The sequence below is a fragment of the Serinus canaria genome, chromosome 13 (assembly GCF_022539315.1).
Source record: "Serinus canaria isolate serCan28SL12 chromosome 13, serCan2020, whole genome shotgun sequence".
Classification (NCBI taxonomy): Eukaryota; Metazoa; Chordata; class Aves; order Passeriformes; family Fringillidae; genus Serinus; species Serinus canaria.
In genome coordinates, this window is record NC_066327.1 from 11,992,621 (window position 1) to 12,018,250 (window position 25,630).

The 25,630-nt window shown below is 47.6% G+C and overlaps 1 protein-coding gene across 1 annotated transcript in view; it reads right to left on the minus strand.

Moving 5' to 3' along the window:
* Window positions 1–25,630, minus strand: part of FAT2 (FAT atypical cadherin 2) — a 54,726-nt gene that overhangs the window by 14,561 nt on the left and 14,535 nt on the right. Inside the window, 14 exon segments of the mRNA XM_009091466.4 lie at window positions 554–943; window positions 1,730–1,963; window positions 2,644–2,797; window positions 3,426–3,622; window positions 5,856–7,923; window positions 7,925–9,909; window positions 10,880–11,090; window positions 11,523–11,798; window positions 13,484–13,623; window positions 15,936–16,146; window positions 16,801–17,112; window positions 17,941–18,002; window positions 24,347–24,661; window positions 25,070–25,630. Of these exon segments, the coding sequence (XP_009089714.3) occupies window positions 554–943; window positions 1,730–1,963; window positions 2,644–2,797; window positions 3,426–3,622; window positions 5,856–7,923; window positions 7,925–9,909; window positions 10,880–11,090; window positions 11,523–11,798; window positions 13,484–13,623; window positions 15,936–16,146; window positions 16,801–17,112; window positions 17,941–18,002; window positions 24,347–24,661; window positions 25,070–25,630 (7,116 nt within the window).

Sequence of the window (25,630 nt, forward strand, 5' to 3'; positions counted from 1 at the left end):
GTTAGCACTGGCTTTCTGATAACAGCTCTTATCACATCTCTGTGCAAATAGAATAGGGCTTTATTTGACTGGTAATCATAGCTCAACACCTGCCCATGGTTAGGTTGCTATTTTCCATGGGTTAGGGTGGGTATTATCTGTGTTCACTGAGTGCTATTCAATAAAGCTGCCTGTTATCCTGGGCAGCAGGTTCCTCGTGGGATCTTGATGGAAAGACTTTTTAAATGAAAACACTTTCTCCTGAAGTTTGAAGTGGGAAAATGTCCTCATCCTGTTCTCCATGTATCCCTCATTCACATGGACCTGTCTCAGGTCTCAGACACACAGGAGGAATCTTTCCATTAATTTCAGTAAGACTTGGATCACTCCTAAAGTGACTTGGATCGCAAAATTTGAAGCAGAAAAGAAGACTGTATTCCCTACCCTTGTGCTGGGTAAACACAGAACTAAGCAAAAGTGGGAGCCAAATGGGGAAGAACCAGAGAAGATGCACACAAAGACATCCTTTGATGTTGGATCATCCTGGACCTGCTTGGGCACAAGATCATTTTACCTGTGTTTGAGTTGAGCTGAAATTTCCCGTGGTCATTGCCGTTCACAATTTCATACTTGATCTCTGTGTTTTCTGCATTGTCCCTCGTCAGGACTGACAAGTTGAGCACCTCGGTACCAACAGCCACATCTTCTTTCACCATGGCCACGTATTCAGGGGCCAGGAAAACAGGCAGGTACTCATTGAGATCCACAACAGAGACAGTGACAGTGCCGAGGGAAGAGAGGGGCTGCGGGCTGCCACGGTCGGTGGCACAGACTGTCAGCTCAAAGGCTGAGTGCTGGGAATCCTTCAGGGGCTTTTCCAGCCGGATCACCCCCGTGGTTTCCTCAATTGAAAAGTGTCCATTGGCAGAGTCAGACAGAGAATAGACCACCTCAGCGTTGAGACCTGGAAGGGAAACAGACAGGCTGCAGTAATTCATGGGTAGGGATGCTGCTAGGTTTATTAATTTATAATGCATTATTAGCACTATATGAATAGAATGACCTCCAATTCCCAGGGAAAATGGAGGCTGTATGAACATCATACCAACACTGAGTGTGCCCCTGCCCATCTGCGGGTTCAGTCATCTAGCCAGCCCTGACCATTATCCACCAGTGTCAGCTGTCTGCATTTACTACTGTTCCTCATTTTTTATTACCTTGTTTTCAAATGTAATTTCTGCTTCCAAAGATGATAAATACAATCTTTCTTTTCTAAATTCAGCCTCTGCTGGAGAGGTTTATTGAAAGTTCCTTTCTTAGGAGCCTTACCTATACTTCTGAAAATCTCTGTGTCTTCAGGAGGACATCTCCATCCATATTACCTACCCCACCCATATCTAAAGCTCCTTTTTTCCTTTATTAAACTCATTCTCAGTCCCCACCTTTGAACAAGTTTCTGTCCAGTTTGGATCCCTGCGTCACAGTTTATGCTGTGTATCACAGCCACAGTTACTGAGCACATTCTCAAAGAAGGTCTGCATGTTTCTACAGATACTGTGCTCCCAACAGGGTCACAAAAATGCTGATGCCAGCCCAGTAGTCAAGAACATGTCAGCGACGAGATCCAGGCACATCTTCGCCAAGATTCAATCACCTAAGCCCATTGCTGTAGCACTTCCCTCGGTTTCAAAGGCTTCTATTCAGAATGAAAGATGAACTCTACCAACACATAAATCCCATTCTGACTCACCTTCATCAAGGTCCCTGGCAGCAACCACAGCGATGGGTGTCTTAGTTGTGGTGTTATCAAAGACGGCCACGGCGCAGTGGCTGGGGAAGAACCTTGGTGCGTTGTCATTGGTGTCCTCAATGATGAGTGTCACATCAGCCTGGCACGAACGGCCCCCGCCGTCAGTGGCTTTGGCTACGAGGTGGTACGTGGGCTTCTGCTCACGGTCCAGGGGTGCAGATGTGGTCAGCTCCCCTGTGGGAAAGAACAGGAGGTGGTTGTGTCTCCAGCAATCACAGCTGCAGCCTACAGGACCTCAGAAGGTTCAGCTGTTTTCCTGGATGAACCGTGGGAGACAATAATTGAGCTAATAGTGGTGATGTGTCCACGCCACATTGCTCAGGGCTATCCTCGGATCATTGCCAGCCAGGGCCCTGGCAAGGTTTTGCATGGGCAGTCCTGCAAGTTCAGCTGAACTTCATCCAAGGGATGCCATCATGGGATAAAACTGTTCATAAATAAATTGTACTTCAAAACCCCACTGCACTGAGCTTTCTGCAATGTAATGAGCCCAAGTGATCTCTAGAATGATCATCAAGTCTGTTTGGGTAAATACACTGACCAGGATACAATAAGAGGTGTTTTGGGATTTAGATCTTGTGTCTTTGGCTCAAGCCAAATACTTGCTGCTCTTTCCTCCTTGAGACCTGGCTGCTAGCAATTTCAGCAGCCTTCATTTCAGCAGAACAGACAGAGCAAACATGATAATGTAGAACTCCCTCTCCTCTATGCTGTGGCCATTCCTCCCTAGCTTGGGACAGCTGGAATAAACAGCTCCTGGTGTTGGTTAAGAGGAGGTAAGTGTTGAGCCATGCTGGGAGCTTGCTTTTCTCAGGGGAGGGTGAGGAAGAGGATGAAAGCAGCCCTGCTCTCACCTGTGTGCGGGCCCAGCCGGAACTCCTCGGCGCCGGGGCCGTGCAGGCTGTAGGTGATCTGGGCATTGCTGCCCACGTCGGGGTCGCTCGCTGATATTTTCAAAATTAAAAGACCTGGCCCAGCATCTTCAGAGACTCTTCCAGTGTAGAGTATCTGGCCAGGACAGAAGAAATCACTGGCATCTGAGCTCTCTCCAAAATACCTCCACCCCAAATGTAAGGAGAACAGGCCCACAGAAGCTTCACAGAGGATAAACTCTGTGTTTTATAGGGGAACACAATGTGCCTCCCATTCTTGGCTGCTGGGGTGTGGACTGGGACAAGTGAGCTCATTTCACACAAGCCTTTGAATCTCCTTTGGGAAGTAACCACCTCTGTTCGTTCTCACCACAGGTGACGTCCACACCAGCGATCAGCTCTCTACAGCAACAAACCTCCTGATGGGAATCTCCCAGCTTAGCAGGATATAAAACTCAGTAATTTACATGCCCCTTCCCAGGAGGCTTCCTGGCATTGTTTATCTCTAAAAATTACTCTTCATAATGCTTAGGCTCTCACTTGCTGCTGGCAAACATGCTTGGAGGCTAGATTTAATATTCTTGCTTGACATGCTGCTTAATTAAAATTGTTAAGCATAATCAAAGCAACAGGATCGTGTGAGAAGAATTATGACAAGCCAAATCCTTCAACATGCTCTGCCTGTTCTTTCTTCTTTTCTATTGTGTTCTTTCCCTCCCAGGATCTCCCTTTATGCCCCTGATGTCCCAGAACAGATGTCTTACCTGGCCACACTCAGGACTGTTGTCATTGATATCCAGTACAAAAATTTCCACTTCGGTGGTAGCCTGAAATTTCCCATCAGAGGCCATAACCTTGAGGAGATATTTCTCTGTATCTTCTCTGTCCAGAGGCTTCTTGGAAGAAATTGTCCATTCGCCCTCAATTTGATCAACTGTGAACTGTCCCAGTACATCTCCTTCTAGAAGGGGGCAGGAAGCAAATAAAAAAGGCATTTACTAAGGGCTGAAAATCAGAAGGGATAAGGAAAGGGAATACAAGTCTGTCCACTGATGGTTCCTTCCTTAGGAGACGTGAAGGACCTGGATACTCCTAGAGGTATTTTTTTTCCAACGCAAATGATTCCATGACTCTGCCTCAAACTGGTGATGCAAAGAGGGCACTGGTTGCACATCCACCAGGTGAGGAGCTTTTGGTCAACCTCACTGCAAAGCTGGGAAATAACCTGCACATTTTAGTTATTCCTTGTCTGCACATTACAGTGGGAAAAGGAAACAAGTGATTGCAGAAAAGTCAGTAATGTTCTGCAGATGTGCATATTCATTGTCTCAAAACCACATTGTCTCACCTTCCCAAAGCCCGTCAGTCTTTTTTGTGCATGTCCCCAAAGGGATCCGAGAGCTGTAAACACCCTGCAGACATGGTTTGGATCTTACTGTTATGGTACCATGTACAGTTGTACTTCCTCTAACATGTAGAGGTATTTAACATATAGCTTTGTTTTCTGGGGCTACTTTTTGTTTCTGTAAGAGCCAAATGATGAGAGACAGGTAAATCCAGACTAGGCAGGCTCTCTGGTCCACCAGATTAATGGCTGCTCCTACTGTTGTTACACATGTTGGATTTTAAATGGGCTGGATGCTGCTACAGGAGAATCCCTCTCTCCTGGGAAGGATCTGGTGCTCTCGGCTGACCCAGGAGGAAGCACAACAGGCAGTGGGGCCAGTGAAGAGAGCTGGCTGTGGAATCTGTTTGTGTTGGACTCTGAAGGGTCTCGCACAGTGGGATAAATTAAATTCACTCCCTTTCTGCTTTCATTTGTGCCGCAGTGATGAGGTGGTGGAGGCACAATGACGCCTGTACTAGCTTTTCTTCTGATGCTGGGAAACAACTATCCCATGCCCAGATTTAGTTTCTGTGTGTTTGAAATCAATGTGGATGGGGGAAGCTGGGCTCTGTGTTCACCTAATCCTCTCTTTTGCGGCATTTCCATGTTTATTGGTAAAGTTTGATCTCTGTTTGTACACACAGAGCAGAGAGCACAAGGTGTTCACCCCTAACATAAGTGTGCATCCTCTCAGGTTTAAAGTACTTGGAAGTTACTACTACCTTTAAGATGGCAGAAATGTGAATACATAATGGATTAAATCTTTCCTCTCAAAGGCTTGCGAATACCTAGGCATGCCATAAACCAAATGAAAGTACCAGCATTCCTCCCCTGATTCAGATGGTTACAATAATAGATAACAGGCTGCAGCATGATCTGGCCTAGTGTTTTGACCCTGAAGGGTCCTTGTTTGAGCCTGAGCAAACATTTTAATTTGAAGGATCTGCCCCAGGTCTTAGAAAGACCCTTTAGGGTCAAAAAATACCATAAAAGCAAGCTTCTACTTGTGCAAATGCAGAACAAACATTCCAGTGTAACTTTTTAGTTATTTTACAGCAGTGGTTAATTTTAGCTGGCACATGTAATGTTCCAGGGATGCAAGAGTAATTTTTAGTATTTCTTGTTAGCCAAAACCTTTACTAAGATTGACGTGATAGTCTTAAATATTCCCCAGTGCAGAGTGACTATCTGCAGCCTTGTTATTAAGCCAACCTCCAAGTGGTTTTGTAGGAAACACACTTAATACCAAAAAGTTATATATAGTTATTAAAAAACATAAACAGGCTACAGGTATATGTGTGATGTGTAAACTGACTGCAGTGCTGGTAGGAGAAAAAGCTGGGTCAAAGAACTTAAATACAGATCACAGTATCTGTGTGAGAAAAATCTTCCTTCCTGCTCTACTGCCTCTCCTGTCCTTCCAATAGGTATTATAATTACACTGTCTTTATTCCTCTCTTAAGAAAATGTAAATAAATATTTCTACAGTACAGTGTAACTACTTTATATGTATCTTATTTATTTTCTCATTGCCAGAGAAACAGGACAATTCTGTGGTGAGACAGTTATTTTAAAGATCATTCATATTTTAATGATCAACCCACTGCAGTTACTACAGGGTTTTGTATTCCCTGGATTCATCTGAGTCCAGCTCACGACAGCTCAGCCTTCATCTCCTGCTTCTGACAGGACTGTCAGTGTAACACTATTTCTGTACTAATAACCTCTAAGACAAGGTATCAAATCCTCACTTTAGGATGACACTCTCTCCTTGCCCACTGGAGATTCAAAGTCAGGAACAACTCACCGGTGATGTAGCACGTGACGCGCCGGTTCTGCTCGGAGATGTCGGCGTCGATGGTGCTCAGGGTGACCACGGCCTGCCCCGGCTCCGCGTTCTCAATGACCGACCCCCTGTAGAAATCTGAGGTGAACTGCGGGGCGTTGTCGTTTTCATCAGACACAGTGACTTCCACCAGGGTTTGGGAAGAGAGCTGCACCTTCCTGCCGTGGTCTGTGGCCACCACATAAAAGCGATAGATCTCCTGCTCCTCGCAGTCCAGCTCTTTCAGGGTGGTGATCCACCCGCTCTCACCGTCGATGGTGAACAGCCCGCGGAGGTTGCCAGACTCTGCTTCCAGACTGTAGGTCACCTGCCCATCACTTCCCATGTCCTGGTCATTAGCTGTCACTTGAATGACTGTGGTTCCTGAAGGCATGTTCTCCATGACAAATGCTCTGTAGGGATCTGCCTCAAAAACAGGTCTGTTGTCATTCACGTCCTGCACTTGGATATTCACAGAGACCAGAGAGACCAGCTCAGTCTCCAGATGTGAGCAGTGAGCCATGACATCAACCTGGTACCATTTGGTGGTCTCATGATCCATAGGCTTTTTGATTCTCAAAGCCCCTGTCTGTTCATCCAGTGTGAACACCTCATCCTTGTTACTTTCTGTAGTGGTTCCCTTCACCAGGCTGTATATAATTGGATCCTCTGCAAAAGCTTTGACTGACCCTATTTCAGACCCCTCTGGAAGATCCTCAGATGCAGAGAAGGTATAAAGGGGCTCAGAAAACCTTGGCAATGTCACCTCCCTGGGGACAATCTGGAGATTCACTGGAACAAGGGAGTTCCAGTGAGGGGGTCTGCCATCTTCAGCCTTCACCTTGAAGTTAAAGGCTCTGTTTTCTAAACCAATAAGACTCTCCTTGACCTTAACAACCCCAGTGGCAGCATTGATCTCCACAAGGTCTTCTGCCACATCTTCCACAGAGTCAACAGAGTAAATGACATCTGCATTTGCACCTTCATCGGCATCGTAAGCCAGTACCTGGATGACAGGGGAGCCTTTGCTGACATTGGACTGGATGGACAGGGTGTATTCAGAGGCTTTGAACAAAGGTGGGTTGTCATTCTCATCTGTAAGGATTATTTTGACAGTGCAGAAGGCCACCTTCCCACCCCCATCCTTGGCCATGACTTTAATGGCAATGACCCTCTCTGTGGAATTTTCCCTGTCCAGTTTTTGCAGTGTAGCAATACAGCCTTTATTGTCTATGGAGAACTTCTCATGGGCAAGCTTATTTATGATGGTGTAGTCTATGGTGCCATATGGGCCACCATCTGGGTCAATAGCCAGCAGCTCAATCACTTTGGTTCCTATCTCAGCATTTTCTGCCAGCTCTGCCTCGTACACATTCTGCTGGAAAGAGGGGCTGTATTTGTTGGCATTTGTGGTGTTGATATACACAGGTACAGTGCTCTTGAAAACTCCATCTGAAGCAGAAACTCTGAGATTGTAAGATGGCTCCAAGTCCTTTTTGCAGCGGTTGAACATGGATATTATCCCAGAAGTGCTGTTGATGGCAAAATGCCTGTTGTCATTACCCGAGAGGATCACGTACTCCAGCCGGGTGGTGTCTCCACTGTCGGGGTCCAGGGCCTGGACTTTGATCACAATGTGCCCACACGTAGCCATTTCACTGACCTTGGCTTCATACTGAAGCTGGCTGAACTCAGGGGGATTGTCATTGATGTCCGTCACATCTACGATTACCAGGGCATCACTACTGAGTGGAGGCACCCCGTGATCTACAGCTCTGACTTTCACACGGAACTGTTGCTTTGTTTCATAATCAAGTGCTTGAGCTGTTGTTATTTGCCCTGTGCTGGCATCAATATTAAAGAACTTGGCAGCATCTGAACCATCATCCATGATCTGATAGGAGACCACTTTGTTTCTGCCCGAATCCTTATCAGAGGCAAAGAGCTGGACAACAGGGGTCTGTGGTGGCAAACTCTCCGAGACAGACGCTGTGTAAGTGATCTGAGAAAATATGGGAGGGTTGTCATTAACGTCCTCCACCTCCACCTCGAACTCTGGCTTCTGAGAAGGATCCAAGTGCTGTGTCTGTGGCTCTAACAGTGAACGCGTGTTTCGTCTCTAGCTCATAGTCCAGCTGCCCTGTGACAGTGAGGACACCAGTTTTGAAGTCGGTGTTGAAGAGTTTCAGGGAATCTTCTTCCACAATGTTGTAGATGAGGCGCAAGCCTTCGGGGCTGCGGGCCTGGATGTGGAGGATAGATGTGTATGGGGGGACATTTTCTGGCACCTTCACTCGGTAGTACAAACTCTGGAACAGAGGGTTGGATCTGTTCCTCACACTGATCACAACCTCCTCTTCAGCATGCAGGGGAGGCTCTCCTTTGTCCTTAGCAATGACCCGGAGGCTGTATTTATTTAATGCTTGATAATCAAGAGGCCTCTTAAGGGAGATGTCTCCAAGGTAAGGGTCAATCCAAAAGTATTTGTATTCCTCTGCAAAGGAGTAGGTAATAGCTCCATTATCCCCTATGTCTTTGTCTGTTGCTGACACCTGAAAAAGGACATCTCCTGGCTCTGTGCCATCCTGCACCGAGGCGTAGTATGGCACATTCTCAAACTGTGGGGGGTTGTCATTGACATCCTCTACATAAACTCTGACTGTGGCTTGGGACACTCTTGGTGGCTTCCTGTTGTCCTTCACTTCCACAGCTACCTCGTGCATGTCTTGCATTTCGCGGTCAAATTTCACACCCTTGGTCTGAAGGACTCCAGAGGCCTGGATCATTTTGAACCTCTCCTTTTCATTCAAAAGTGAGTAGGAAAGAGGTTCATTTAGCTGATACCCTTTGACCCCAAGAATGGTTAGAGTCTTCTCATCTGTGGAGTTCTCCATCACAGTTGCTGTATATACATCTTGCTCAAATTTCAAGCTGGTACCTTGTGCCCGAGTTAAATTTAACTTAACCAGGGCAGTGCTCTTATACAAGCCATCACCAGCTCTGACTGTGAGCTCTTGGTAGCTTCTCAGGCCAGTTGTGTTAAGAATGGAGATGAGACCTGTTAGTGGATGGATGTGGAAAGCATTGTCAAGGTTCCCTTCCACAATGCTGTAGGTCACCTCCGAATCTGCATCTTTTGCCTGCACTGACAAAAGCTCCATCCCTGGGTGGGCAGGGAGCAAGACAGAAATGTCATAGGTGTCTTTGAGAAAGACTGGAGGTGAATCATTGACATCTTTAACATGGATTGTGACCTTGGCGGGCTTGGATGCAAACAAGCTGGGACTTCCACTGTCGTGCACATGTACACTGAAGTGGAAAACTGGGGTGAGCTCATAGTCTATATCAGCACGACTGGTTAGTGTCCCTGTGCTGGGATCCACAGTGAAATATTTCAGTGCCTCTGGTTCCAAAATCTCATAGGTCAGCAAAGCATTGGAGTCTTGATCAGCATCTGTTGCATAGGTGACAAGGGGAGCATTGCTTTCATCCAGAACCATGCTTTGTGATGGGGCATTCTCCATGATCCAGCCAACGAAGGAAGGCTTAACGAACACAGGCACATTGTCATTCTCATCTATGACATAGATGAGCACCACTGCATCCATAAATGCTCCAGCCGTGTTGGTACCACGAACTTTCAACTGGTAAAAAGACACCTGCTCAAAATCTAAGTTCTTCTGAGTGGATATAAGGCCTGACTGATAGTTCATGGAGAACACTCCGTCTCCATTTCCATCTTTTATTTCATAGCTGACTGGTGACAAGCTTGTGGCTGAAACCTGGATCAGAGGAGAGCCAATAGCAGTGGATTCACTGATCTCTGTGATGTATTCAGCCTCTGGAAATTTTGGTGGGGTTCGATCTGAGGGTCTAATGTGGACATGTACTGTGGCAGAATCTTTAAGCTGAGGAAACCCCTGATCTTCTGCCTTTACAATGAGAGTAAATCGCTCCTGCCTGGATGGGTCCAGTTTCTGGGCAACTGTAACAATTCCAGAATATGGGTCGATGCTAAAGAAGCCTTCCCCATTACCTGCAAGGAGAGAAATTAGAGAGTGAAGAATGCAGACATCTTACTGATCTTTGTTTTCTGCAACTCTTTTTCACAGATTCTCCTGATTGCAGACCTGATTAACATCTGTTTCTTCTACTGAGAGAAATTAATTCATTTCTAAATAATTGTAAGAACAACAAACCCATTGAGATCTGTGAGCTAGCATTTGAATCAATCAAAATGTAAATTGGAGATAAACACCCTTCTAATTTAAGCATATTTAGTGGTGGCAGAGCATGTGCTTGAAGCTTTTGCCTCGTGTGCAGAACATGGTAGCACAGACAGTACTAGTTCCTTCAAGCCCTGTCATGCTTGTAATTACCAATACTTCAGGAGCAATTAAATTCCTCAGCCCTTGATCTAAATTGCAGTGAGAAAGATGGAGCAAAGGATGGCTTGTCTCCTGCAAAGAGTTTACAGGCTAAATAGGCCATGTGGCAGAGACATACTTAAGTTTTAACCTTTACAGTGAATGATAAAATATTTGCCCATCAAGCATGAATGACTCAAAACCACCACCAGTCAATGCTGAGAGGGTTCTCACCATCCTCACATCATTCCTTGAGGATGTGTTTCTTGGTAGAAATAGTGGAATGATGATGATTCCTGTGGGAATTGGGAGTACTTTTGCCTAACAACTGAATAGTTCCCATGGACAAAGAGGAGCAGATTTTAGGCTGCTCTAACCTGTCCAGTCACTATTTTTCTTTGACCAGTGACTCAACATTAAACTGTCTTCTTAAGAAAAGACGCTAATATTCCATAATATGGACATTACCTACTCACTCTGGATTTTTTTTGGGGGTAGTAAGAAAATTACATTTTAGAATTGTGCAGCCATTTGACATTCTTTGCAAAAGCTAGAGAAAGCTGGTCAAGTGGCTACCAGTTAGAGCATGGTAATGCAGGTATGATCACAACCTAAACTGTCTTGTTGCATGGCTCTCACCTGCCTGAAGGGAGTAGTGGATTTCAGCATTAGCTCCCTGGTCCTGATCAAGGGCTCTGACTTGGATGACCTCTGTGCCCACCACTGCTGAGTCCAGCACTTCTGCTTCGTAATGGATGCTGCTGAACTGGGGAGGATGAAGGTTGCAGCTGTCCACGTGGACGATGACTCGGACAAAGTTCCGCTTGATGGGGACCTCCTGGTCTCGTACCTGAATGGCAGAGAGAGAGCAGGAGCAGTCACACCCAGGGACAAGCCAGTCTTCCCTGCACCATCTTCCAAGTAACTCATCAGCACTCTACAGAGATGGGTGTTTTGCAATGGGACCAACCCCTTGGCTGGGAATGAACCTGGAAGTTTTAGCACCAAAGCTCAGCCTTGAATTTGAAAGCAAACATTAACTATTACACACTGTGTTTTCTTTTCTAAGAATCCAGTGGCCCTCCAAAGAAGGTGGTTAGAGGAATGCAGGCTGTTAACTACATTTAGCCACATAGCAAAAGCTAACACCCTGCTTTCCTCTTCCCTATTGCTCCAGACAAGTCCTCCCTCAAAGACTAGAACCACTTTTAATTTCTCCAGTGACCCATATATCCTGGCCAAACCGGTGGACTCAGCTTGGTTGGGCTTGGTTAGGACTCACCATCACTGTGAGGGTGTGCTGAGGCATGGGCTGGGAACTGAAGCCTTCTGCTGTTGTGAGGGCTCCATTGCCTGGATCCAACTGGAAAAGTCTTGTGCTTTTAGGGTCCACACTGCCATGGATGGTGTAGATAAGCCCCTTTCCTTTGTCCTTGTCTGTTGCACTGACTCGAAGGATTTCTCTCCCTGAGGGGGTATCTTCAGGAATCCTCACCTCATAATGGCTCTGAAGAAACTGAGGACGGTGCTGGTTGATGTCAATCACATGGATAAATGCCTGTGGGGGAGACAGCACAGTGAGGGCAGCAACTGGACATGCAGACATGTAAAATCTCAGCTACCAATCCTTCTTGGTTACTGACACTGGGTGCTTCTTGGGTTCCATAACTTTTGGAGCTTTGCCATCTGTGATGAATGGGAACCTCTTTGTCCTTCATCCCAATGAACACCTGCTGTGCCTTCCCCTTTTGTGTTTTCCAGTTTGCTTCCCCTCTTTTTTCAAAATCTCTCCAGTCTGGCAAGGCATTCAGAGTGAACGTGCCTGCACTTGGCACGTGGGGAAACAGTCACAGCCTGCCATGGAAAGCAGCAGCAGCTCAGCCATGGTGCCAGCTTTGCTGCTGGCTGGTGCCTACACAGCAACCCCCATTATTTACTCAACAGAAAGCTGACAGAAGGGTATGTTCGGTTAAAGAAGGGAGGGTCTGGCCCATCTTAGGAGCAGCAAGTGCATGGAGAAGCAAAATTTCTGTTCTACCCTTTTTAGCCAAGTTTTCCTCTTTGCATTGAACAGCACATGCCAGGAATCCTGAATCCTGCTGGGGAAGTCACTGCTTTCTCCTGTGTGGTCTCCTACCCTGGCTGTCCTGACCCTCCTACTGATGTGCCTCCTGCATCTTAGGAAGCCTCAACCAAGTGTAATAATTTGCTTCCTTTAGCAAACCTGAGCATGCCATGGGGGTTTTACACGAGCAGGTTTCTTGACATCTGCTAGCGGCCTTGAGTGCCAAAATAAACGGAGGGATGAGATGCAAGGTGGCATGGAATGCACACTAGGCAAGATGGGGCTTTGTTTGTTTATTTGGAGCAATACTTGAAGATAGTTGAGACATGTGGCCATCCATTAGCATCACGTTTCACAGGAATGATGGAGTTCCTCACTCATCATCCCCCACAGAGAATTTCCCATGATAAGCATTACTGACAGGTGACTCACATCCTAGGTCTTCCTGTGCATTGAGGACTGGATTTTTGGCTGCTTCTTATGCATGGAGAGGGTAACTAGCGAAACATCATGCCTTGAACACCTCTCATCAGGGTAGTAAAGATGGGCAAAATCTCATCATTTTAGCCAGGGCTCAGGGACATGCCTGAGAGTGAAGTGCCTCCTTTTACCAGCACTTAACTTTATATGTGGCAACTCAGAGCACACAGCATCTCTGCAGCTGCCTCACTCACACCCTGGGCCTGACCTCACCCCTTGTAGATGGATTTGTGCTGGCTGTACCTGGGTTGGCATATCCCAGGAACACTCCCTGACATGGGAACATGGACCCAAGCCTGACCTAACCATGTACACACTTCCCTTAAGATGTTGCCCCAGATGTGTTGTAACTCAGTCTGAGCAGCTGAGACCAAGCTGAGGTCTGAGTGTGTGAAATGCCATCACAGCTTGGCTGGTGGTGTGGATGTGTCCCTGTGTGCTGCCTGGGATCAACAGGAAAGATCCAAGCTTTCCTCGACCAGCTGTGTTTCCAACAACATAAAAACAATCTTAGCTTGGTATAAGATCTGTGTGCAGCAGGATCTTCCATTACATTGTCACTGTGTAATGGAGGACCATAGTGTGAGGGCATTCCTGTGCCTGGCACCTGATCTAGAGCTCAGCAGACCCAGAGAACAGGTTCCCTTTGGCATATGCTCCCTCTCAACAGGGTCTCCACTAAGGAAAAAAAACATTACCTGGGTTTTGATCGTACTGGATCCATCAGTGACTTCTACTGTGAGGTTATAGCTTGACTTCTTCCTTGCATCCAGGGGTCTTGCAATGACCATGCTGCCTGTGCTCTTTTCAATGTCAAAATCCATGTCATCATCACCACCTGGGACACGGGGGAGACAGGGAAACAGGAGGGCAGTTACAGTCAGCTAGACTGGGGACAGTGCCAGAGGGAAGGTTTCTCCCAAATCTGGAAACTCAAAACAACATGAGATGGATGGATGGATGGATGGATGGATGGATGGATGGATGGATGGATGGATGGATGGATGGATGGATGGATGCACACAGGAGGTGGGGAGGACAAAGCAAAGCTGGACAAAGGGATAGTCACAGACGGTGACAAAGGAGTGTGAAAAGGAAGATGAGGGGAATGAGAGAAAATGAGGAGGAGGAGAGAAAGGGAAAAGATGCACTTATGCATGTGATGTCCTGGCTAGATTGGCAACAGGCCCATTTGAGCATTGATTTATTTGCACAAGGTTTCCAGTCATGCATCATCACTGGCTTAGCATGGACCAGGGACCTGCCGGGTAGAACAGGGCTCTTGCTGGCTTCTGATTCAAGGTCACACTGTGGGCATATCAGCAATGGTCCTCATCACCATGGCTGGGAGCCTGTGAGCTCCCTGAATTCCCAACACTCCAACAGTTGGGGAGGCAGACGGTGCTTCCAGGGTGAGCAGAGCCTGTTGCCTCCAACCCAGATGGCTGAGAATTGCCAGGAACAGCAGGCCTGAGCAGCTCAGCAGCAGAAGGCTGTCCCTCACCCTACTGCTGCTCAGCCCTGGCATGGCAGCTCCTTTCTCATGCCTCAATTGCTGGGGCCTGTTGGGCCCTTCCTGCACATTAAACCCTGCAAAGCTCCTCTGAGATATGGAGCAGCTGAAACAGTTTCCTGTAATTTATATCAGGTCTCAACTTCTTCCTTCCTGGCTACTGGAGGCTCTGGATTCTGCTTTATTCTATTACCAGCTGGTAAAATCTTTGCTGGTTGTAAAATTACATCTCTTCCCTTGCTGGAGGAATGCAGTGCTCACCAGCCATCTGGACCACTGCTCTCCTGCTGGGAAGGAGACAGAAAGAAGCAGAGACAGAAGGAGAGAGACCCATGGATGTCCTTCCCTGAGAAAAGAGAGAAGAGCTCTCCATGCACAGTGCCCAATGGAAAGAAGAAGCCCAGAAAAAGAAAGGGATGAAGAGCAAGGTTGCTTTGTCAGAGTTTTTGCAGACTCCATCAATCGTAGTTACAGGGTGTTTGTGGTCTGGTGAAGGTAAAACTTTGAATGAGGTGCTGAAGGCTCCTGGATCTCTGCATCACCTCCTTGGTTGCCAGCTACCATGATGCTGTCCTTCCCTGGCAGGGAAAATAAAATCCTGTCCTTTTCCACCAGGATAGAAACCAAGAGAGCCTTCAGCATCTCTTGGAGCTCTAGGAACTGGGAAAGATGAGGTCAATCTATGCTCCAGCACTCAGCAGGGAAATGATGGGATAACATTCAGAGGAATACACCGCTCATTCTGCAGACCCAAGCAGACACTACTAATGCCAGATAAACCTTGCACTGATATTGTCTTCCTCCTTGTAGGGTTGTATCTCTTGTTGGTTAATTGTATTTATACGCCATTATCCTTCCCCTAACACAGCAAGGGGAAAAACTATTCACTTGCCCAATTAAGGCTTTGTCTGACAAGGGCAGGCCCTGCAGGCAGTACCAGGGAAAGGCTGCGCAAGGTAGATTGGGGCACCACTTCAAAACATCAAATTACAGGAGCACGATTGGCCCTTGTTGGTAGGACCAGTTCTGCACACGCTGCCTGAAGTGTGACAGCCTGGGGTGACAGCCCACGTCCCCTCTGAATCCTGTGTCTTAAAGGAGGCCCTAGAGCTCCGCATTCCATGTCTAAATCACCCCTGGGATGTGGTGAGGAGGAAGGGAGAGCCCCACAAGTTAGGGCAAACCAGGCCTTTGAGGAATGCCTCCTTCTCAGTTCCCTGCTCAAGACTCAACATGGAGAGAGATCTGGTGGGTATCTGTAACACTCAGCCACACACCTGGATCCTTGCAGGCAGTTTTAACAAAACCAACAGTGTCACTTGATTCCCAGGAGGAGCTGGCTCTGGCATGCCCTGCCTTTCGTGCGACATCAGAGAACACCTCAAACACAGGCAAGTTCCAGACTGACATTAAAAAAGTGTGTTGGGTAATTGCACTTGGCACCTGAGGCCTTGGATGGGCAGCTTTTTCTAATGGCTGTTTAAACCTCCTGGTGCCTGTGAGAAATCTTTCCCTGCAGCTCACGTATACCTAAAGCAAACAATTCCATTAGCTCAGGCATGCGAGTGCTGAAAGCCAAGGGAGCCAGAGCAAATGCTCACGGACACCTCTGCCCTGCTCTGATTTCTGTGCCTCACCTGTGATGTTAAACCACACTTGGCTGGGGCCCATCTCAATGCTGATCACTCCCACCATGTGGTTCACAGGATCTGTTTCCATCACGGCGAAGTTGAAGTGGGGCTCATCAAAAGCCAGAGGCTCTGAGGAAGGGCCGGGCCGGGCAACCCAGCTGATGTGAAGCCTCACGTGGGAGGAGAGTGGGGGGCTGCCACCATCTGTGGCCTTGACCTGCAGAGAAAGGCATGTGCACCCAGGGAGAAAGCCGAGTCAGCTCAAAGGAGCTCCATGAAAAGCTCCTTCTCCCACCCACTGGGAGTTTCAGCTCCCAGTGTGCCCAAAATCCCATCAAACAGATCCTGAGGCAGTGTCCCATGCTCTGGCTGCTTCCAAGGCAGTGCCATGCAACCCAAATTCCTCTTTACCAACAAGTAAATCTGCCAAGCTCTATACACAGCAGAGAGCTGGATCACAAGCCTTGTTTGCAAGGACCCAGAGATTGTGGGAAGGCTTTGAACCTACATCCAAGCTCCATGGCCTGATCAAACACTGTATAGAGGCATGATGGAACACAAAGACTGCTCAGGTTTGGGTCCACATCCATATGGAATCATGGATCACCGTATTCCTTTCTGATGGTAGCTTGGAAAGTTAACTTTAAATTTATTGTCCATTTTAATAACTTCCTACCTTCTGCACTTCCTACCATTCCCTCCCACTTTCTCTCCCTCTTAACACGTTTGCCTAATTCAAGCTCTCCTTCTCTCCACTGCTGCATTTTCTCCATCTCTTTCCTTTCATTTTTTCTGTTTGTGAACTCCCTTCTCTCCTTCCCTCTCCGCCTTTCTCTCCCCATCAGCTCTTTGTGCTTCACTCTCCTCTCACCGTGAGAATGTTGTATTCTGAGGCAGGAAAAGCTTTCCTGGAGAAGACTGTGCCAGTTGTGGGGTTGATGGTGAAGATGCCCTCCTCCTCCTCCTCGATGGTGTAGGTGATCTGGCTGTTCTGGCCCTGGTCGCGGTCGGAAGCGATCAGCCTGTACACCGGCAGCGGCGTCTCCGAGGCCTCTCTCTCGGGGAGCTGCACCATGAACAGCTTGTGGGGGAAACTGGGAGGGCTGTCATTGGCATCCAGGACTTGGATCACGACTCTGCTGGTGGACTTCAGGGCGGGCTCTCCGTTGTCAGAGACAGCCACCTGCCAGCAAGCAAAGGGAGTAGGTGACGGGGCTCCTAGGTGACCTAGAGTGTGACCAGCCAGCCTCCATCCTGGTGGGCAAGGACTCAGCTAGGGGGGTTTTGTGTGGGTCTGCATTTGTATCTCAACATTTTCAAAGGCACTGCTCCTCTCTGCAGGGCAAAGCCTGGTGGCTGCAGCTGGCAGTGTGCAGGGCCTGTCCATGCACAGGGGGATGAGTTTGGAGGGCTCCTGCCTCCAGCTGCTCTGGGCAGTGGGTCAGGCTGGTCATTGGAGATCACACATCTGAAAACATCTGTACTGCCATGGCTTGGCCAGGTACCAGCCATCCTCACCCTGCCCTGCCTGGGCACGCTCCCAGCATGTTGCACTGCAGAGAGAAATGATAGACCCTGATAGACTCAAAAACCTCCAGATCCCTCTGATGGGAATACTCATAGCTGTGAGCATCTGAGGATGGGGGCTGGTGAGCAAAGCTACACAGCAATATCTGATACAATGAGATAAACGAGGGTGGGTTTCTCTGGCTTGTTCTTTCCCCCATATTGTATAAACCATCCTGCTAGAGGACAGTTCCAATCCTCTTCCTGCGTTCCCACAGCTTCCAGAACAGAACTTTTGCTCCAGTCCTCAGCAAGAAAATAATAAACCCTGCAGTACTGCTGCAGCTGTCTCTTGGGTTAACACACACCATTTAATTAAGTTTCCCAGCAGTTGGGAGCTGATGGGATGAGATTCTTTCTCTGTGCTCCAACTTGCAAGGAAAGCCCTTTGAGGACTTAATACACTTGTAGGTAAATAAAGCTAATTACAATCATCATTACCCACCTCTAGGATATGTTCAGCCTTGTATTCTCGATCCAGCTGCCGTGAAGTCGTGGAAATCAGACCTGCCAAGAAAGAAACCCTTTGAGCTCCAAGACTCAGCATGCAAGAAAAGCCAAGGCTGATCAGATCCCTGAATGCCCAAGATCAGCCTGCCCACCTGTCCTGTTTCAGGTTCCCTTTGTGATCAGAGGAGAAAGACAGATACCCCCAGAGGGTAACCCGTCCCCTCCCAGCATGAATCCCTCTGTGGAGGTGTTGCTGCTGCTCTCTGATCACAGAGACCATGGAGGAGGGGGAACACCTACCAGATGCCTGCATCAGTTGAGGGTTGGCAAGGCATTAGGTGAGAAAAGCTGCAGGACCATGAAAACAAAACTTTTCTTATGCCTCTAAGTAAGAAACATTCTGCATGTGCTGGCACAAATCTGGCCTCTTAACAAGTCTCTACTCCTGTTTTTCCTCTGCTGAACCTCGCTCTTTGTAATTTACAGTGTTTTGACAAAAGTTTGTTTTCTGTCTTGGGAAATACCCTCTACTCAACTGCTAGAACAAATGCATTTGGGCTAAAAATAAGGTACACAGTCAAAAATAATGCTGGAATATTATTTAAGCCTTGCTGAGACACAGGGTGAGTCCTCCAACAATTGCAAGATTTGAGGGATTTATGAAAAATACACAGTAGTTTAAACACAGGGAATAGGTTGGATACAGGAGGGAAGAATTGTGGCTATAATAAACTAGAGTTGAAACAAAAACATCATAATTGTCCCTTTTGGGCCTGTCAATGACTAAGCTGAGTAGAAGCAAGTGTGGAAAGGATGGAGTTGAGGCTTCTCTTTACATGTCTGGCTTCAAAAAAGTCCTTGCTGAGTGCCTTGACTCTTCACTTCTGGGGAAAAGCAGCTCTAGACCATTTTACAACTGCTGTACCAAGGATAAAAACTGTATATGTAATATTTGACCTCCTGAAAGTCATCAAGGCTGACACAGGTGAGTGTTTTTGTCCATTCCCAGTTATCAAGGTCTCTCTCTTCCCTGTGAAGGGAAGTTCTGCTTCTTCACACCAGCAAAAGGCAGGGTGAATTTCCCTGAGCACAGCAAGCACTGACACAGGTTCATGCTACCCTGGGAAATGCTTCCCATGGGATGCCACATGCATGTGCAGTGGAGTGAGCACATCCACTTGTGTGCCCTGAAAGACTTGTACCTCCCAGCTGCATGAACCCATCTCAACTCTCACTTCTGGTGCAAAACCAGACAGTTTTAATTAACAGTATTGTCTTCAGGTGTACCATAGTTTTTTGTCTGTCTGAGCAAGACAGGCAGGAGAAAATTTCAGATGGCTGCAGGAAACACAAGGCAGCTGAAGGAGAGAGCAAGAAGCAGCTGCTTGGAACATGACTCGTGTTCACCGTTTCCACTTGTTCTCTGGGATTATTCACATTTGGCACCAGCCATGGCGCTGAACATTTATTTGATGCCTTTACAATCATAAATCAACACTCCTTAATGTGTTATGACAGGATGGCTTGAAAAATTCTGTTTGCTTGTCTGTCATAGTGGGTTTTTTCCTCTCCCTAATCATCCTTTTAACATCTCAGCAGGTGAAGAGGACTCAGCAGAGAGCCCGCTGGCTGAGGAGCTTTTAAAACTTTCCCAGGTTAGTGAGAGCCTGTATGGCTCCATTAGCAGCAAAACTCATGGAAATGCTCTCCTAATGGGGGCCTGGAGAAGGAATTGCAGCAGCAGCTCACTGAGATCTCTGATGTTCCTGTCCTCACTACCAATAGGTTGTCTACTGAGCCCAGAACACCAGCTACTTCAGGGAATGCTTCATACTTTTGGCCTAAAAAGCCCACAGGACACACAGATATTGAAAACAGACACCCATGTGCACACTGGGGATGCTTCTGGTTTATCAGATTTCAAAATCCAGTTGCAGCAGACTAACACCTAGTTTGTACTGGATTACTGCATGCCTGATGGAAGGGAATTTGACCACTCTAAAGTAACTATCTGGATTTGCTTGGCCACACCCTGAAATTCTTCCATGACTCAATGAAAAAAATGAAAGAAAGCAGGATCATAGCTTTCTAGTGCTGGAGAAGGAGGACTGTAGTGAAGGCAGATGAACTGGAATTTAATGACACTTGAATGTCTGTATCACTGAAGATGCTGCTATCTCCTGGGGAGTAAGGGCTGACCCTGCTCTCTAACACAGAACCTGTGCTGTATCCCAGCTGGGAGTCTCACCAGATGGAATTTTTTTGCTTTATCTTCACATCTGCTGAGCCACAAGCAAAGGGTTGGCTTCTCCTCCTGACCCCAGGCAAACTCTGTCCCTTACTCCGTGACCAACTGGGGCTCCTGGTTCCCCCCTCTGGAGCCAGTTACCACTCTGCCCTGGGATCTGAAAGGCCTTGTGGTTAATTAATTAGGGTTAATCACCCTAATTCCCATTTGGAGCTGTGGTGCTGGGTGGTGCTGAGATGCACAAACTGACAGCAGTGTTCACACGGGCACAGAGCACCCAGAGCTGGGGACATGGACCCTGCACACAGCTCCTGAGAAAGGCCAGATGGAATTAATGCACATTTTCATTTGGTGCTGCTTGCTTATACACCCTGTGAGGCCAGAGGGCTAAAATGCAATTGGAAGCTGCTATTAAAGGGGAACTGCCATCAGCTTTTGTGGCCTGGGGACACAGTTCCTTGGTTCTTTCTGCTGTCCCCTACAAGGCCTGGGAAGTGCATGCTTAATTTTAATGAGTGTTTTGTGTGTGCATGTGCATGTGTGTGAGTTATCAGCACCCTGCCCTGCTGGAAAACCCCATCCAGCCTGTCCCATGGGAGGTGTGATGGAGTTGAGTGGGTGTCCTTTATCTGTGCTCTTGCATGAGGCCCTGATGGTTTCTGCTGAATCCTACAGAGACTGAACAACACTGTCAAAGGTCCTAATTGCACCTGGCTAATCAGCCAAGCTCTGCATCCAGGTGAAGGCCCAGGAACAATGCCTTCTGTTGCCTGTATGCAGGCAGGCATAGACTGTGTTCCAGCAGCCTGTCCACACACAGCAGTGAGAAAAGACTGTCTGTCTCCCTCTTGCTTGCTGCCTGCAAAGGGCAGAGAGGAAGGCTGGTCATGTTGGAACAAGAGCACCAAAATTACTAGGGCACTGTTGTCAGGGAACAAAAAATAGTAATAACTTCTGCTGGCAAGAACAGGGCTGGGGTGGAGGTTGCTGGCCCCCTGCCCTTGCTGCAGGGGGGAAAATCTAAGATAGCTAAAATAGCCAGAATCAGGTTTGCAGGCATTGAGGCTTTCACAAGAGCTTGAGAAGGGAAGAGGTTGTCCTCCTAAAACCCTCTTTCTCCTGTCTTATTCCTGTTTCCATTTAACCTTTTAATCCTTCTCTTCCTACCACCCCACCTCTTGCTCTGACCCCACTGTGCACTACTCCATGCTCAGCTGTTGACTTTGGGGAGCAGCCAGGCAACCATCCCTTGAGCCTAAAGAGCAGGATGTCCTTCCCTGTAGAGAAATCTTTCCTTGCAGGGAACACACAGGAATCCTGGGGAAGTCAATGGACACTGTCACAGCAGAAGGAACACCAGAAGAACGAGCACTAGATAAGAGCTGGAGACAAATAATTCAGAGTAAAAGGACTCTCCAAATAGTCTTTCAGCAAGATGAATGGCTTTGTCCTGACTCCTCCTGCCACAGCCTCCCAGTTCCTCCTGGTCCTGTCTGGACTCAAACCCCCTCCTGAACAAAACAAGCTGAAAACTTTTCCAGCACAAGAATATCCCAAACCCTGCTATCTACCCCTGTCTCCCACAAACACTGCTCCACACCAGCTGCCAGGCTGGGCTGGAGAGATTCCATTGCCCATGGCACAGAGCTTTCATCTCCGTGCACAGTTTTGTTCCCTCTTCTCACTAGCCTTTCATGTATTTTCCTCCTTTTTCTCCACCCTCTTTAGAGAACTGAGAGCTTGAAGATCTTACAGCTTTTCTGTGGGAGTTTGGGAATGCTGGAGAAGCCCAGGACAGTTATCATGGCTGCTCCTGGCTCCCCTGCAAGGCCTCAGGAGAAGTCAAGGGGCCACGCTGGTTATGTCTCCACTGGCCAATACACCCCATGTCAAGGTACTGAATCAAACACACAACCCGGCACCGAATCAGGTTACCTGCAATAGTGTGTGACTCTGCCCTAAATGATATCCAGGGCTACTCTGCACGGTTATTCTGGGTGTAGCAGAATGTAGCAGCACATCAGGACCTTAATTCCTATTAAGACACAGGATGAGAATGAGCTTCCTCCTCCTATCCCTTTACCAGGAATGTCCTACTTAGGAGAGACCCAGACTGACCTCTGGCCCTCTTGTGTTCTGGCTTATTTCAGTGCCAGTGTGTTTATTTGTCTGTCCTTTGATGACAATGACCATGTGGGATAAGTGAAAAGGAGAAGTCTTGATCACAGTCTTCTGCCCTGCAGTGGGATAACCCTTTCTTTTTTTTAATACAATCCTGCACTAATGGGGATGACAGCAGTTCATCTTCCAGCACTGCCCTACGAAACTGAGACCAAAGATTATTGTTTTATTCTACTTAATGGAACAACCAGCCTGCAGAATGAAAATACTACTGGGTTTCCAAAAGGCTGCCTAGGGGCCCTGAATGTTAGACAAGCTGTGATATTCCTTCTGGCAGCAGCAGCAAATGACTTCTCTTTAGATACTGTAAACATGAGGGTATAACTGCTCCGTTTATGCCAATGTTCACAGGTAATTATAGGTTCTTTTGGGTGACATGCAAGTAAAATAATGGATAACTGAATCCTCATCAGGCTTGGAAGCAGGACCTTAAACAACCTCCAAGCTCAGGGTTTAAAGAAGAGACTTCCAGCAACTGTCCAAGAGATAAGATCAGCCCATGAGTTTCTTTCAGAACTGACAAACTTATCACTCTTCTCATGCAAATCACCTGAGTATAGGGAGAGATGGAGAGGAGATGACTCATACCTGAGAGAGCTTTTTTTGTCTAAGATAGGATTAATGGCATGGCTCAGAGGTGAGGTGTCTCATTGGCAAACATTTGGATTTTGCCAGTCACTCATTTTGCTACGAACAGCCTTGGATCGTGACTTTGCACTCAAATGGGGCTGAAAGCTTTGCCTGCAGCATAAAGGCTGAATTTCCTGCAGGGTGCATGGCTTCTCAGCTGAACAGGGGAGCCAGCTTGGTGTCCTGACAGCCATCCTGCTCCACATCCCATCAAATGGCAGTGGTTTTATGCAACAGGGCTTCTGAAGGAACATTTCTGCAGAACCCTGCATTGTGTAAGCTGTCCTGGGGCTGGGTTGTGCATGGCTGTTTGGATTATGTGGGAAAGCTGGATGCAGAGCAATGTCCTGACCAGGCTAAAAAGCTTCTGGCAGCACAGACAGCTACAGCTGTGGGCAGCAGTGGTCACAGTTAGCTGACATCTCCAGGTGCATTTATACAGTGCCGTGTAAATACACCCTGGGAGGTTCTTGTGACAAAAAGATTTTAGTATTTCATAATAATAATAATTTCTTTCTTCCATTTCCCTCCTAGCCAGCTGTAGAGCACTGCCAGACAGCCATAACGCCACTGGTAACATGTAGCTGAGAGCAGCCCTAACCTTTTCCAATCCATTCAGCTCCTCATCTGAGAGCGAGCTTCCATCCCGCTGCAGTAGCTTTTATCATCTCCAGGAGATCAAAGTCATGCAATTAATCCTCTCCCATACTCAGGCTCTGTGCCCTCCCTTCCCTCTTCTCCCAGGAGCTGATGGCATGAAGGGCTCCGCACAGCTTTCCCTGCCAGACTGGCCCAATGTCAGCTCTGCCGGGATAGTTTGAGGAAGCTGTTTACACAAAACATCAGCGGGTTTTTGATGGCTCTGGAAGATCTGGTAAATAATCCTCAGATGAAAGATATAGTCTAGGAAGATGGCAGAAGAGGCTTACTACACTTACTACATTAATGGTGCTGGAGAATGGGTGGAGCGTTTAAGTGCAGTGGAATTCATTTCTGTTAATCCTGCCTGGGTTTGTGTCAGGAACAGTCACCTCCAGAAGGGTGTTCCCTGGCTCAGGCTGTGCAACAGTTGTTTATAAGGGGGAAGATTAAAAGCAACTGTTTAAGGCTTTGAAAGCAGCACATTTGTGTCATTCTAAGAGCCATCTGGATGCACATCACAGCCCTCAGGTTGAGGGTTTCAATCCTCAGACTCCCCACAGAGTGTATTTGGAGACTGGGACTTTTGCTACAGCAGAAAAGTGTGACAAAGGCAGCTGTGTGGGCTGTTTATATTGAATATGTAACATCTTCTGGGCACTTGGAAGCCTCAAAAACAGATGCTGAGCTGGGTCAGTCTTACCTGTAATGAGGTTAATGGTGAAGAATCCTTGAGGATTTCCAGTTAGGATGTGAAAAGTCAGTTTTCCCTCTGAGCTGGAGTCTGGATCGAAGGCATCAAGCTGGAGGACTGATGTGTTTGGTGGGGAATTCTCCATCACAGAGGCATAGAAGACAGGTCTGGACATCTGAGGTGGGTTGTCATTGGTATCGGTGACTTCAATATAAATTTCAGTCACAGAAGACAGAGGAACTGTTCCCAGGTCAAGGGCCAGCACAGTCAGCCAGTAGTGAGATGTTCCCTCTCGGTCGAGTGATCCTATGGTCCGTATGGTGCCTAGGAGAAGGACAGGGAGTGTTTGTGAGGGATTTAAGGAACTCAGACCGCTTAGTCCTTGATGACAGAGCAGTCTCAAGTCTGCTTCCTGCTCTTTGCTGCACACACAAACTCTCACACCCACCCTGTGTGGCTGTGAGACCATGAGGGGATTGCTTCCTCTGAGATTAATTTTTGGTACACAAGTGATAGAGAAGATCTTGCTATTTTGGGGGAGGACAGACACTGATCTGCTGTTATTTTAAGGAGAAAAACTCCTGCTTGTTCCTACCCAGATCCAGGGGTAAATTAGTAAATCCCTGCACAATCAAGAAAGGCTTGAATGCATAGAACACTGTAAAGAGCCAGGCCAAACACAGCAGGTAGTTTAAGCCTTCAAGGGACACTATTAAATGAAGATGTCCTTACCTGTTTCCTTTTCAATGTGGAAGACAGACAGGCCAGTGCCTTCTCGGAGGAAATACTGAACCTCTCCATCTTTGCCCCTGTCGATGTCCTTGGCCGTGACCACCATCACCGACGTGCCCTTTGGGCTGTTCTCCTGCACCCAGCCTTTGAAGACAAAGGAGGCAAAGCGTGGTGGGTTCAAGTTCTCGTTGACATCAATGACGTTCACTTCCAGGTGGCAGAGGGAAGAGCGCGAGAAGGGCTTCCCACCGTCACTGACCTGCACCGTTAGATTGTAAGAGTCCCTCTTCTCATAGTCCAGCTCCTTGTCCAAACGGAGCGCCCCGGTCAGCTTATCCACATGAAACACCATCTCCTCATTGTTAAGGAGGCTGTACCTCACCTCCCCCCCAGAGCCAGCGTCAGGGTCAAAAGCTTCCAGAAACAGGAGAAGGGTCCCCACGGGCAGGTCTTCGGGGACCTTCACACTGTTGAGGGCTGGGAGGCACTGAGGGGTGTTGTCATTTACATCCTCCAGAGTCACAACGAGGTCTGTAACAGAGAACAGCTGGAAGCTGTTTT